At 42.1% G+C, this 15,630-nt stretch overlaps 1 protein-coding gene across 1 annotated transcript in view; it reads left to right on the plus strand.

Annotated features, from left to right (window-relative positions):
• Positions 1-15,630, plus strand: part of LOC119417492 (membrane-associated guanylate kinase, WW and PDZ domain-containing protein 1) — a 156,458-nt gene that overhangs the window by 113,842 nt on the left and 26,986 nt on the right. Inside the window, exons 10-12 of the mRNA XM_037684704.1 lie at positions 141-263; positions 572-757; positions 933-1,544. Coding sequence (XP_037540632.1) covers positions 141-263; positions 572-757; positions 933-1,544 — 921 coding nt within the window. The remainder of the gene's footprint in view (positions 1-140; positions 264-571; positions 758-932; positions 1,545-15,630) is intronic.

Raw genomic sequence — 15,630 nt, forward strand, 5'->3', positions numbered from 1 at the left:
ATAGCTAACTACATGGAAATTAGCTTTGAGCTCCATGTTTGACTATTAGCGTGTGTTAATATGTGTGCATATATGTTGCATATAAATACACAATAGCGCTGAGTGTGTGTGGAGTAAAGCGTGAGCGATTGTGTGTGCAGAGTGGATAGAGGAGCACTCAGCTGCAGCAGCTTCTTTGGCAAACTTTGCGCCAAACCACCTAGAGACCTACAGGGAACCACAAGTTCCTCCAGCTCTACCTCCAGGCCCCACAGGCATCAAGAGTAAGTTTTTGAACATCACAGGTCTTCACTTAATTCATGGCAAATACCTGTTTCTTTACAGAAGCAATTTTAATTTTGATGAAAGCTCTAATGTTAAACTGAATGAAAACTGAAGTTGCGGAGCCTTTTTCGTGTTCTTACACGTGTAAAACATGAAGGTTGATGTAACCCCACTGATTGTTAACAGTGGTGTTGCATGGTTCTTAACAGTCACAGCTTTACTTTTTTCTCAGTTCAAGTTTTTTCCCAGATTTGTGGAATGTAAATCTGAACCCGGCGTTAAACATTTTTCTCTCTACGTTCTCCAGGAGGGAAACCTTTTTTCACGAGAAACCCAGCAGAGCTGAAGGGAACCTTCATCAACACGAAGCTGAAAAAGAGTCACCGTGGATTCGGCTTCACTGTAGTTGGAGGCGATGAGCCTGATGAGTTCCTGCAGATCAAAAGTCTGGTGCTGGATGGACCTGCGGCTGTCGATGGCAAGATGGAGACAGGTGCAGTACACAACCACTGTCCACAGGGGGCAGTGTTTTCAAATCAAAACACTGAGTTGATCTCTGCCTCTGAAATTTCACCGAACTTTGAACTCGAGATTTGACTAAATGTACAACCTATATGTGATCTTTCAACCATTAAGTGAAACTAACGATCTCATCTTCTTCTTTGCAGGTGATGTGATTGTCAGTGTTAATGACACGATTGTGCTGGGCTACACCCATGCTCAGGTGGTGAAGATCTTCCAGTCCATCCCTATCGGCTCCATGGTGGACCTGGCATTATGCCGTGGCTATCCACTGCCCTTTGATCCAGACGACCCAAACACCAGCCTGGTGACCTCCGTGGCCATCTTGGACAAGGAACCCATCATTGTCAATGGGCAAGAGACATTTGACACACCGGCTAACCAGGTCGGGCTCCTTAACAGCATGCGTGAGCCACGGCCTCTCAGCCCCTCAGCCGAGGTGGCATCTAATGGCTCTCATGGTTACTCCAGCGATGTAGTCACCCTGGCCTCATCCATAGCCACCCAGCCTGAGCTCATCACCATCCACATGGAAAAGGGGGACAAAGGTTTTGGCTTCACTATCGCCGACAGTCTCACAGGTGGAGGCCAAAGGGTGAAGCAAATAGTGGACTATCCACGTTGCCGGGGTCTGAAAGAGGGGGACATTCTGATGGAGGTCAACAAGAGAAACGTTCAGAATATGAGTCACAATCAGGTGGTGGATCTACTGAGCAAATGTCCGAGAGGCAGCGAGGTCACCATGTTGGTGCAAAGAGGTATGTACTGCATTGGATTATGCTTTTTATCAGCTGCAGCAGAAGACAGTAATGTTTTTGCTTGTGCATGTGTTTGTTTGTCTGTTGAAGCAACTTTAGCAAAGACAAATATGGCAATGATTCAACCTGCTTTACAGACTGCGAGCTAAAATCTCAACCCTCAACACATATACCATGCACTAACACGTCTCATGAGATATTGCAATATTGCACAAGAAGCAATTTTCAATATTTGTCTAGAAAGCCTGTAACGTGCTCATTGTTAATACTTTGGATTAAAAAATTGTAATTTTCTTATAGAAACCAAAGTTTTGACTCAAAAAGTTGTGAGATCAAAAAGCACAAATGAACGTACTTTAGCTCGCCTGAACAGACAACAGCTTGAAGAGCTGGCACGCTGAGAGAGACATGATGAAATAGCAGGAGTGAAAAGTGAGGAAGCGAGTAGGCGGCAGGTTGAAAACACTCGGACTGGATGGGATGAAATGGAAAGAGGCACAGAGAAATGACAGGAAGAGGTAGAAGTGGAAGAGCGAACGGGTGTGGGGACAGAGTGGGAGGACGGGTAAAGAGTCGAGATGGATGGACAAGAGGGGGAAAGTGCAGCACATTAGGTCAGGGGCTTGTACGTCAATGTTCACGCGTGTGATAGGATGTTTTCACATGTACAGTAATTATCTAAAACAAAAAAGAGCGTCATTGCATAATTGTTTATAAATATAATTTTTTGTTCATACAGTAATGGTTTTACAGATTTTTATTGATGTTCTTTTATCAGTGATGCAGACTTCTTTATGAGTGGGGGCTCAGTTTCTAAGCTATTTGACAGTTTTCCTTCAGTCTGCGTCTTAAGTCAAAAATTTAAAGTTTATAAAATCTCGTTAACTGATGCAGAAACAATTTTTGTGCTAAAGCTGATCTGTATTGGTGACAGGTTGGGATGTGCACCCCACATCAATTATGTCCTGTAATGAGTTGACCTTGTGCACCGCTGCAAGAATAACATAGCTGTATTGTGTGAAATGTCAGCATCATTATGAACCTGCGTGTGTGTGTGGGGGGGGGGGGCACAAAGATAGGAGACAAATAAGAGGATAAATGGGTGTGAGGCTGCAGGGTGACTGACGGATACGTACATCACATTTGTTAGATTTTATAGCTGTGGCTTCAGGTGAGAGAATGTGTGATGAACGGCAAATACTAAACCCCCCAGAGCGCAGAGCTGACCGGGGAGGAGGCAAACTAGAAAAATTAGGCCTTGTTTGGGATGTTTAGAATGGATCCATGTTTGTTGCATTGAGTAAAAGAAAACAGCATAAATGTTGACATTTTTATTAATGTCTTTCATAAAAGGTCTTGGTAATACCAAAAAGAAATTATGCTCATGAACAGTAGCACTGAGGATTAACGTGCAGCTATAAGATGTGACGCATCTACAAAGGACAGATGAAAATGGACCAATAATCCCTGTGGGTCATTCTCAGCTGTATGGGAAGAAGGTTGGTAATTAGGATGAAAAACAGCTCTGAGTCTTGAACTGGGAGGATAATGGAATGTAATCTGAAATGGGTTCAACAACAGATGCTTTTTGGATAGTTTCCAAAGTTTTGAAGCAAATATGCATAATTTGTTCATAAATTGTCTCACCTCAAACAAACAACAATAAAAACCTTAATAACTGAAGACCTGACATTCCTTTAAGTAATGTGTCACCCACTAAACTGTGTGCCGAAGTTTTAAGCCAAGGTATTGCACAATCTGGTAGCATTCAGAGATCCACTAAGGAGCACAAGCCAGTGCATCTCTTGTGCCGGTCCCAAGCCCGGGTAAATGGTGAGGGTTGTGTCAGGAAGGGCATCCGACGTAAAACACTTTTGCCAAAACCATAATGCGAGTTTATCAAAGAAAAATATACGGGATCAGTCGAGGCCCGGGATAACAAAGACCGCCACCGGTGCTGTTGACAAACAGGGTGCCGGTGGAAATTGTGCTACTGTTAGTCGAAGACCACAAAGAGGGAAGCATGTCAGGAGACAGAGGGAGAAGAGGAAAGTCAAGAATGTAGGACTGAGGGTTGCAACTCTAAATGTGAGGACAGTGACAGGCAAAGGTAGAGAGCAGGCTGGCATGATGCAGAGAAGGAAGGTAGATGTTTTATGTGTCCAAGAGACCAAGTGGAAGGGCAGCAAGGCTCGCAGCATTGGAGCAGGGTTCAAACTGTTTTATCATGGTGTGGATAGAAAGAGAAATGGAGTAGGGGTGATCCTGAAGGAGGAGATGGCAAAGAATACAGTAGAGGTGAAGACGAGTGTCAGATAAGGTGATGTGCCTGAAGGTAGAAGTAGAAGTTCTGATGCTACACGTTGTCAGTGGTTATGCGCCACAGATTGGATGTGATGGGGAGGAGAAAGATACATTTTGGAAAGATCTGGATGAAGTGATAAAGAGTATTCCCAGGGAGGAGAGAGTGGTGATCGGAGCAGACCTGAATGGACATGTTGGTGGTGAAGGAAACAGAGGGGATGAGGAAGTTATGGGTAGGTTTGGTATCAAGGAAAGAAACCAGGAAAGACAGGTGGTTGTGGATTTTGCCTAGAAAATGGAAATAGCTGTAGTCAACACCTATTTCCAAAAGAGTGAGGAACATAGAGCAACCTTTAAGAGTGGAGGAAGGAGTACGCAGGTCTACTACATTCTGTGTAGAAGAGGAAACCTGATGGAGATTGGAGACTGTAAGGTTGTGGCAGGGGAGAGTGTGGCCAGACAGCATCAGATGGTTGTGTGTAGAATGACTGTTGATGTGAAGAAGAGAAAAAGAGTAAAATCAAAGAAGAAGACCAAATGGTGGAAGCTGAAGAAGGAAGAATGTTGTGAGAAATTCAGAGAGGAGCTGTTAAAGGTTCTGGGTGGTAAGAAAGAGCTTCCAAATGGCTGGGCTACTACAGCAACAGTAATTAGAGAGACAGGTAGGAAGGTACTTGGTGTGTCATCTGGACAAAGAATGGATGATAGGGAAACCTGGTGGTGGAATAGTGAAGTGCAGGAAGCTATTCAAAGAAAGAGGTTAGCCAAGAAGAAATATGACAGTGAGATGACTGAAGAGAGGGGGCAAGAATATAAGGAGATGGGACATAGAACAAAGAGGGGGTAGCTAAGGTAAAGCAGAAGGCATTATGATAAGTTATATGGGAGGCTGGACACTAAAGAGGGCGAGAAGGACTTGTATCGATTGGTGAGACAGAGGGATCAGGCTGAAAAGGATGTGCGGCAGGTTAGGCTTATTAAAGATAGGAATGGTAATGTTCTAACAAGAGAGGAGTGTGTGACAGGAAGATGGAAGCAGTATGTTGAGGAGCTAATGAATGAAGAGAATGAAAGAGAAAGAAGAGTAGAGGTCATGAAAACTGTGGACCAGGAAGTGAGAAAAATTAGTGAGAGTGAAGTCCGGAGAACTCTGAAAAGGGTGAAGAAGGGGAAGTCAGTAGGACCTGATAACATACCAGTGGATGTTTGGAAATGTCTTGAAGAGATGTAGTGAAGTTTTTTTACTCAATGGTATATTTGAGGGTGAGAAAATGCCTGAGGAATGGAGGAGAAGTGTGCTGGTGCCCATTTTTAAGAACAAGGGTGATGTACAGAGTTGTAGCAACTACAGGGGAATTAAGTTGATAGCCACACGATGAAGATCTGGGAGAGAATTGTGGAAGCAAGACTTAGACAAGAGGTGACTATCTGTGAGCAGCAGTATGGTTTCATGCCAAGAAAGAGCACCACAGATGTCATCTTTGCTTTGAGGATGCTGATGGAGAAGTACAGAGAGGGTCAGAAAGAACTCCATTGTTTCTTTGTAGATTTAGAAAAAGTATATGACAGGGTGCTGAGGGAGGAGGTGTGGTATTGCATGAGGAAATCTGGAGTGGCAGAGAAGTATGTTAGACTGGTACAGGGCATGTATGAGGACAGCAGGACAGTGACGAGATGTTGGAGTGACATGTAGCTTTAAGGTGGAGGTGGGAGTGCATCAAGGATCGGCTCTGAGCCCCTTCTTGTTTGCTCTGGTGATGGACCGACTAACAGATGAGGTCAGGCAGGAATCCCCGTGGACTAAGATGGTTGCAGATGACATTGTGATCTATGGTGAGTACAGGGAACGGGTGGAAGAGAACTTGGAGAGGTGGAGGTATGCACTTGAAAGAAGAGCAATGAAAGAGCCGTAGTAAGACAGAGTGCATGTGTGTGAATGAGAAGAAGGCCAGGGAACAGTGAGGCTACAAGGAGCAGAGGTCACAAAGGTGCAGGACTTCAAGTACTTGGGGTCCACTGTCCAGGAAAATGGGGAATGTGGTAAAAAGGTGGAAAAAAAGAGTACAGGCAGGATGAAATGAATGGAGAAAAGTTTCAGGAGTGATTTGTGACAAAAGGGTGTCTGCAAAGGTCAAAGGAAAAGTTTACAAGACAGTGGTGAGACCAGCTATGTTGTATGGTCTGGAGACAGAGAAATGGACAAAAAGACTGAGGAAAGAACTGGAAGTGGCAGAAAAGAAGATGTTGAGGTTCTCCTTAGGAGTGACAAGGATGGATAAGATTAGGAATGAGATCATCAGTGGTACAGCACAGGTTGAACAACTGGGAGATAAAGTCAGAGAGGCCAGACTGAGATGGTTTGGACATGTCCAGAGGAGGGACAGTGGGTATACTGGTAGAAGGATGTTAGAAATGCAGCTGCCAGGAAAAGACAAAGAGGATATATATGGATGCAGTTACAGAGGACATGCAGGTAGGTGGAGTGAGGACAGAGGATGCAGAGGACAGAGTGAGATGGAGGAGGATGACTTGCTGTGGCGACCCCTGAAGAGGGAAAAGCTGAAAGAATAAGAAAGAAGGTAGCATTCATAGAAGTGTTAGGAATGACTCTCAGCAACTACCACACCAAGTTTAAGCTCAGTACATGTAAAACTGATTGAGATTTAGCCAATTTGGGGTTTGCTAAGGTCAATAACGTGGTGGCAATCTTAAATGGGGTTGACTCCAAAGGTTAAATAATAGTAGTCAAAGCCAGTGATTGGTTTCTAAAAGTTTAATTAATACTGTCCAGTGGCTCATGTAATATTTTGCTGAAAGACAACGCTGACTTCAGCAGTTGAAGCCAAACTTTTAAACAAAAATTTTATGTGAACTGTGAGCACTGTGTTGTAAATGACTCTCAGCTACTACCACACCAGAATTTAGCTCATTACCTGTAAAATCGACTAAATTAGTCTTTTTTATGTTCGGTTGATTGGTTGTATCTTCAATCAGAATGACTCCAAAAACTTATCAGTTGTAGATGAACATTCAGTGATTACTGTCTTTTCTCAGTTTCATTAATATTTGTCTAATAGTTTATGAAATATTTCACTAACAGACAAACAAAAGAACACACATATTACGTAATGACACATGTATTCACATTGTATGAGAGGATTCAAACAGATAATCAAAACTGACACAAACTGATCATAACAACATGCATATTTAGCTTTGGACATCGTGGTGCACATTCACAGTAAAAACATTATTTTTTATTCATTCATCCTTTATTTATACAGGTTAATCCCACTGAGCCTCGGGGACTCATTTACAAGAGAGACTTGAGAGAGACCTTATTAGTTGGGCGTCAAGAACTTATAAAAAGTTATAAACATGGCAGAATTTCACCTGTTTCACCAAAACTCATATTTGCCTTCTAAGCTTCATGATATTTTAATGTCACATGTTTCTGGTGCTCTGGAAAAAAACATCTGTTACATCTTTTTATAATTACCTACGCTAAAGATAATCTCAGAATGCACACGGTGACACAATTAGTTGTCATTAGCTGTAGCTGCAGCCGAGAAGAACAACTTTAGCCAGGAATGAGTTCCGAGCTGAGTTTTTATGTTCAATGACTTTTCAAGCGATCACTAGCGCCTCGTACGTGATTCTTCAGGAATAATAGCTGAAAGGAGCGAGATAAGAGCGCATGAGCAATATGATGGGCAGAGATCACGATTAAAGAGGGTGGAGGTGGAGGATTAGAGCAGAGAGAGTGTGAGATTTGCTGAGCAGCGCTGGAAGTTCAGCAAGGGGAAGCGTATATGAGGGGATTGGGTTTTTTGTGTGTGTGTGATGTACAGTTGAGGAATGGGAGAACGAGGAGGAGGAGAAGGAACGTGGTAGACCTGAGATAGGAGAGAAAAGGCTTTAATCTGTTTATCAGTGACTCATCAATCCCTCCATCTGACTCAGAGTCAGCAGTCTGTTTTTAAGAGAGGACAAGGTCAGAACATCAAGTCCATTCTTTAGCATTAGAATTATTTGTTTCTCAATCATGACAGTAATTTATTGAAAATAAATTTGTGATTGTGACTAAATTATTCCCATATTTAAATAGGGTGGCAAAATGTAAAACAAATAAAATAATTTAAAAAAATAAGTAGCTTGTAGATTGGTTTGTCTTGTCAGCCATTTTCTATACCCTCTTGATCCAGTTCAGGTTTGCAATGAGATGGTGTCTTTATCCAGTTGTCAGTGGGTGTGAGGAGGATTGTTGGTCCATCACAGGACCACCAAACCCTGACCCTTACACTAAACCTAACTAACCTAACTAGTATATACCTAACCCTAACCCAAACCCATCGATTCACACCTTAGTCCTAACCGCTAACCCACCAACGGCACTTCTTCTTATTGGTCCCGGGCTTTGGGCCCCAAAAGGAGCAGTTGATCCTCACAATGTAGTAGAAGTTGTAAAAATGGGCCTTGCAAAGTAACAGAAACAAAGACACACACACACATTTGCGATCAATGTAGAATGAACAAATAACCTAACATGCCTGATTGTAACCGAATCACGCACAGGAAGTAACATGTAAACTCCATGCAAAAAGGTGAACCTGCAACTTCTGGGTCATGGGTGTCACTGGTGTCCATGTCCAGCCATCACTGTGCAAAAGGCAGGGGACACCCTGGACAGGTCTCCAGTCCATCACAGGGACACATAGAGACAAACGAGACAAACAACCATTCACTCTCTCATTCACACCTAGAGACAATTTAGAGTTACCAATCAGCCTAACATGCATGTTTTTGGTCTGTGGGAGGAAACTGGAGTACCCAGAGATTTCTTTTTTTTTTAATTTACCTTTTATTTGTACAGGTAGTCTCACTGAGTCACAAGAACTTATTTTCAAGAGAGACCTGTTTTTGGGAGCAGATGGTGGAGGTTAAGGGCCTTGCTTGGGCCCAGTGTGGAGCAAATGAGGGTGGAAGTAGGTGTGGGTGTGCCTTTTCCACCCACATTTTGATGTTGACGGTGCCGGGAGTCGAACCTGCGACTTTCCGATAACAGGCCCATCTTCTCTTACCTCTGCGCCACCACTTCCCTAATATAGATAGCCCACATGTGCACAGAGAGAACATGCAAACTCCACCCAGAAAGGTCCCAGGCTGGGATTCAAGCCGGTGACCTTCTTGCTAAGAGGCAACAGCTCTACCAGCTGAGTCAGCGTACCGTCAAGAAGAGAAGGGAAGTCTGAGATTTTCATCACTGTATGTTTCCATACCATGGCAAAATTAGTTCTCTGCATTTAACCCATCAGATACAAACAGGTGGAGCAGTGGGGGATTGGGTATTTTGCTTAGCGACACCACGACACGTGGGAATGGCTGGGAGTCGAACCGCTACTTTCTGGCCCCAAGTCGGCTGCCCTACCTCTACCCCATCTCAGCCCCTTGGGAAATGAGCTAAATAATTATTTTCAAGAAAATCATACAGTAATACTTCTTTAAGACCTAAATGTCCTTTAATTAAAATCCAAATTCTTTATTCGACTGAACTATTTAGGTGACATTGTTTTTATTAAAGCTAGTTTTTACATTTTCATATGTAAAAAAAAAAAAAAAACATCTTGTGTGTTACTAATAGGTATTTTTGATGACGTAAAATATAGTAATTTTGAATAAATGTGCACAGTTAATTTCTGCTTTTGAAGAAATTGAACTTAAGTATTTAGAGAAAATGTACCTTTATGGGCAGCACGGTGGCGCAACTGGTAGAGCTGCTGCCTCTCAGCGAGCAGGTTACCCCGGTTCCAATCCCTGCTGGGGGCTTTTCTGGATGGAGCTTGTATGTTCTCTCCGTGCATGCATGGGTTTTCTCCGGGTACTCCAGTTTCCTCCCACAGACCAAAAACATGCATGTTAGACTGATTGGTGACTCTAAATTAAGGATGCACTTTTTCCACTTCCGATACGGATACTTGAGGTTTAGTGTCAGGCTATCCCGATCCGTTACGATCTGATACAGAAAAACAGTGCTGAATTCTGTTCAACAAACTCAGCGTGCTGTTTAGGGTGAAATCTCTGGAGATGCTTGATTAAGTTGGTAGTGTTATAACTGGAAGTTTTAGTGACACCCCCTGGAACCGTCACTGTGCACGTATTGCCTGTAGCTGTCGAATGTGTTGGCTGAGGTAGTATGAAATACTTCCAGATGGCTGATCCTGTCGCTCACTCCATTTTGAAAACAATCTGTGCGGTGAGTTCACTAGCGCGTGACATCACTCAGAGCACAAAGCATAGAATTAGAGTGAATAGATCTGCCCAGTCTTGGATCAGTCACATTGTCACGATACCCGATCCAGAAGTTTTTTCTGATATCGGGGCTGATACCGATATTGGTATCGGATCGGTGCATCTCTACTCTAAATGGTCCCTAGGTGTGAGTGAGAGAGTGAATGACTGTTTGTTTCATTTGTCTCTATGTGTCCCTGTGATGGACTGGAGACCTGTCCATGGTGTACCCCGCCCCGCGCACAGTGACCGCTGGACATGAGCACTGGCGACCCCTGTGACCCAAAATGGAAGAAGCTGGTAAAAGATGGATGGATGGTACCTTTATGGTGGATTTAGAGCATAATCAGTCTTTCTGTTAGAAAACTGCATGAACAGAGCAGGGACCAGGCTCAACAGTAAAACTGATCATTTCATTTCCAACATGCTCTGGTGAAAAGTCAGTAATAATCATCTCAGTCTGGTCCTGACATGATGCGAAGTGTTGTGCATTTAGATCCACTCATACGTGTTCTGATTTTTGTTTAAAAAAAAAACACACTTTTAAATCGTTATTACCTGTAGCTATAATTTGAGAAACGTTCAAAATTAATAAATAACTATTTTTTGCCTAATTTGTGTAACTGAACTATCTTTGTATCATTTTATAGCTCTTGTAAAATAAAGTGATTTACTAACTCTTTTTTAACACATTTTCTACAGTTCAAAAATGTTTAATTCTTTCTTTTTTGATAGTTATAATTTTATGTCGAAATTTTCCCTTTGCTATAAAACTGCAAAACACAGTGAGTTTTAAGTCAAGGAACCTTTCCATACAAATCACAACCTTTCAAATCTCATCTTCTCACCCAGAACACCCTTCCATGTAAAGGAGGGCAGCTATGAACTACTCCATCTTGTCTTTCCATCGTTGTTGCTATGACGATCTTGCAGAGCGCTTCTGTCCCCGGAGAGACGGAACAGAACAGAAAGAGGAGAGAAAATGAAAAGACAGAAGGGCGAGAAATAAACTGCAGGTGAAGGATTGAAAAATATGACAGCTGATACGGAGCGAGACAGAGTCATTTAGAGTAGATGAAGCCAGATGACAATTGCATAATGGGAGGATCTTTTAAGTAGAGCAAGGACAAATGTTGATGAGTTTTGTTCAACAAAGCCCAGCATTACTCATGTTACACTTGCCTTTTTTTAAAAGTGTATAGAAAATGTGGAGGAAGAACTATTCACTGACTGTGTGGGCTTTGCTCAGAGCCACCAAGGCCACAGCCTCGGCAGCAGACCGAAACAGTTTGCAGAGCTGCACATTCACGAAGGACTAAAAACTCTTCTTGTGCACCTTAAACCATCTAAATGTGTTGTTTACTTCATTATTTTGTTGCTGCTTGTAAATGAAAATCTACAAAAGACTCAAGCGCACTCATAGATCATGTTTCCCTGATAAAATGACAGATGGAAATGAACATTTTTAGAGCACATGAAGAAATAAGCAGGCACTCCTACATCAACAGAAGTGTTTACAAATGATTTAATACCAAAGATGCTCTGCACCTATTAGTTCATTAACATGGTTTACCATAAACATGTGAGCAATCATTAGCATACATCTGTACTACTGGACTAAAAGAGCCCTCTTTATTGTCTCAGGTAGAATGAGTGTGGAGAAAAATGTCCTCTTTTTCATAAATAAATCACAATTGTACTGTATAGTTAACAAAATGTGTTTCTCTGTTCATATGAAAACACAGAACAGAACCAAGTTCAACAATATAAACTAAGTGCACACGGGAACAAGTGGTGAAGAGTTGCATTAATTTTAAAGTTCAATTCAGTTTATTTATAAAGCGCCAAGTCACGACAGGAATCATCTCAGGGCACTGAACAGAAACATTCATATATACAAATGGTAAATGAGCTTTATCACATTCATACACCGATGGGACACACATCAGAGGCAACTAGGGGTTCAGCGTCTTGCCCAGGGACACTTCGGCATGTGACTGCTGGTGGATTCAAACCCCCAACTCTTGCATTGGAGGACAACTGCTCTAACCACTCAGCCACAGCTGCCCTAATAATAATTTAACATTTTTTTATCTGAGGAGCAGACCGCTTTGAGTTGAACCCCATCACAGACTCTCATCTTGAGCAAGCATGAAGGCGACAGTGGAAAGGAAAAACTCCCTCATAAGGAAGAAACCTTTAGCAAAACCAGACTCAGGACAAGTGGCCATCTGCTTCAACCAGCTGGGTTTGATAGGAACAGATACACAATGGCAGGTCAAGAATCACATGTTAAGTTAGAAATAGTATCAAATGAAAACTATTCAATTTTAACAATTCATTTAAGGAAATAAGGTCAGTTTGTCCTCTAGTAGTCTAAGCCAGTGATTCCCAACCCTGGTCCTTGAGAAACACTATCCTGCATGTTTTAGATGTTTCCCTGCTCCAACACACCTGATTTGAGTGAATGGATGATTAACAGGGTTCTACGGAGCTTGAATAAGTAATTAAATCACTGAATCAGGTGTGTTGGAGCAGGGTAACAACTAACACGTGCAGGATCGTGTTCCTCGAGGACCAGGGTTGGGAACCTATGGCAGCATAACAAGCCAACCCTAACTATAGGATTTATCAAAAAGGAAAGTCAGGATGGGATTAAGCCCAGTCTTAAAAATGGACAGTGTGTCAGCCTCATGCACAGAAACTGGATGATGGTTCCTCAAGAGAGGAGCCTGATAACTGAAAGATCTTCCTCCCATTCTGCTTTTGGAAACTCTAGGAACCGCAAGTAAACCTGCAGTCTGAGAGTGAAGTGCTCTGTTAGGAAAATATGGAACAATAAGATCTGTAATATAAGATGGAGCTAGGTTGTTGAGAACTTTGTAGGTTAGAAGTAAGATTTTGAATTAAATTCTGGACTTGCAGGGAGCCAATGGAGAGAAGCTAAAACTGGAGAGATATGATCTCTCCTACTAAACTCCAGTTAAGACTCTGGCAGCAACATTTTAGCATTTTACTAAACTCTAACTAAACAAAACCTCTCATCTCCTGTTAAATACCTCACAGTGCGGCTGAGCTGATAGCTCTCACAGGAACTCATTACCGTTAAATTATCCAGTTTTTCAGTACAAGAAACAATCCTGATCATTAAATATTGTAGCAATGCTGGCTGACCACTGGTATTTATTCTTACAAATGTATTTTATATTATCACATGTGAATGATTTTAAATTTGTTTCCATAAAGGAAAAAAGTCCTGTCATTAAGATTAATACTGGCACTGTCATTGTCCGCCATCATCATCTCAGTAAAGGTGAAATTGAACATATTCTGATGTGAAACTTTAGAGACTTCAGAGAACAGGTGAGGTTAGAAATCTAAAATGTTTACCTTGATCAAAAACTATTTTTGCAAATGATGGATCAATTGAAGCGCAGTGAAATACAGAATTTCTTGAAATGCATGTAATGATTTGGTCATGGCCCAACTCATGCCTGTTAAAAAATTACCCCATCCATCCATCCATTTTCTTTACCCGCTTATTCCATTTCGGGTCACGGGGGTCGCTGGTGCCCATGTCCAGCAATCACTGTGCGAGGGGCGGGGTACACCCTGGACGGGTCGCAAGTCCATCACAGGGCCACATAGAGACAAACGAGACAAACAACCATTCACTCACTCACACCTAGGGACAATTTAGAGTTACCAATCAGCCTAACATGCATGTTTTTGGACTGTGGGAGGAAACCGGAGTACCCGGAGAAAACCCACGCATGCACGGAGAGAACATGCAAACTCCACCCAGAAAGGCCCCTGGACCGGGGTTTGAACCAGGGACCTGCTCGCTGAGAGGCAGCAGCTCTACCAGTTGCACCACCGTGCTGCTAAAAAAAAAAAAAAAAAAAAAAAAAATTACCCATTATTAATAAAATCTGACATTTAAGGTTAATTTTGCATTTCCACCTTTCAGCAACAACTATCTACTGTAACTATCTGAACCAGTGCGTGTTTTAAAAGCTATTTCTTCATACTTTATTGTCAATAATTTTACATTTTCCATAAATAAATGCTCACATTCTTATTTGACTCTCATGCTAATATCCCATCATTACTCAACGTGCATACATTTATGCATGCAGCCTCAGATTTGCGCAAGGAAACTCGTTTGCCATATTTCTTCTACCGAGAGTCAGCAGCTCATAAATGTTGAACGTAATCAGATTTCATCAGGTCTGAATTATATACAATGGTCCCTCGCTACTTTGAGGTTCGTTTATTGTGCACTCGCTCTATCGTGGTTTTTCAAAGTAAGATTGGACATGACACACAGCTGGCTGATTGATGGATGAGCCGCACAATCGGCATGGATTTTTTAAATTAAAATTAATTATTTAAAATTATTTAGCACCTGATGTACATTTGTGCAGCCCATACTGCTGGATGCACTTCCTGCTGCAGCTGATCAGCTGTTCTCCATGCAGAGCTGAGAAGTGGGCGTGGCCAAAAGCGCTTGCAGGTGGCAAAGAGCAGAGGAGGCAGAGAGCTGACATCATGACATTCTGTGTGATTTTAGAGTGTTTAGAAACATTGTTTACAATATTGTAAGAGTGTGGGAAGGGTTTAAAATGCATTTATATATATATATATATATAACAGAACATAGCACTCCTATTTAGGCTTATTTGCAACAAAAATTGTGCAACAGCTGTAAGAGCTGGTGACATATATTCAGTAACAGCCATATGATATGCATAGCACTTTAACATATCCATCCATTATCTTTTACCCGCTTATTCCATTTTGGGTCACGGGGGTCGCCGGTGCCCACGTCCAGCAATCACTGTGCGAGGGGCGGGGTACACCCTGGACAGGTCGCAAGTCCATCACAGGGAAAAAGTACAGCCTTTTTAAGTTCAATTGTTTTATCTATCCATTGTGCTATAAGACTAATCATACTAACGGGGCTAACATGACGTCCAAATGTCTGTGATAAAACTCACCCAACAAGTCGTGCTATCAGCTATTAGCTTCTCTGTGACGTTGGAAATGACGGCTTGTAACTTGGGTAAGGTTACGTCGGAAAAATATCTCCGACTGGGGACGATGTAGCGAGGCTCAACGTAGTCCAAAATTCTTCAGAATCCGACATCCTCAATAAAAAAAAAAAAAACTTCCACACTGCTGACATTTTGAATTTTCCTCTCTGCCGTGAGATCAGGTAGGTGCGCATGACGTCATAGCGCTGTGCTGCAGCTGCAGGTGAAAACAGCGTCTTTTATAGCATTGAGTTATTTTGATGGAATGACCGATGTCCGATATTTAACTTTAACGTTAATATCGGCTGATACCGATACCATGCCAATAATATTGTGCAGCCCTAATATATATATATATATATATATATATATACTACTACTTTCTACTTGTACTAGTATTCCTAATTTGCAGTTTTTCACTTATCACAGGGCTTCAGGGTACGGATCCCCCGCGATAA

The sequence above is a fragment of the Nematolebias whitei genome, chromosome 11 (genome assembly GCF_014905685.2).
Source record: "Nematolebias whitei isolate Nwh7 chromosome 11, NemWhi1, whole genome shotgun sequence".
NCBI classification, from domain to species: Eukaryota; Metazoa; Chordata; class Actinopteri; order Cyprinodontiformes; family Rivulidae; genus Nematolebias; species Nematolebias whitei.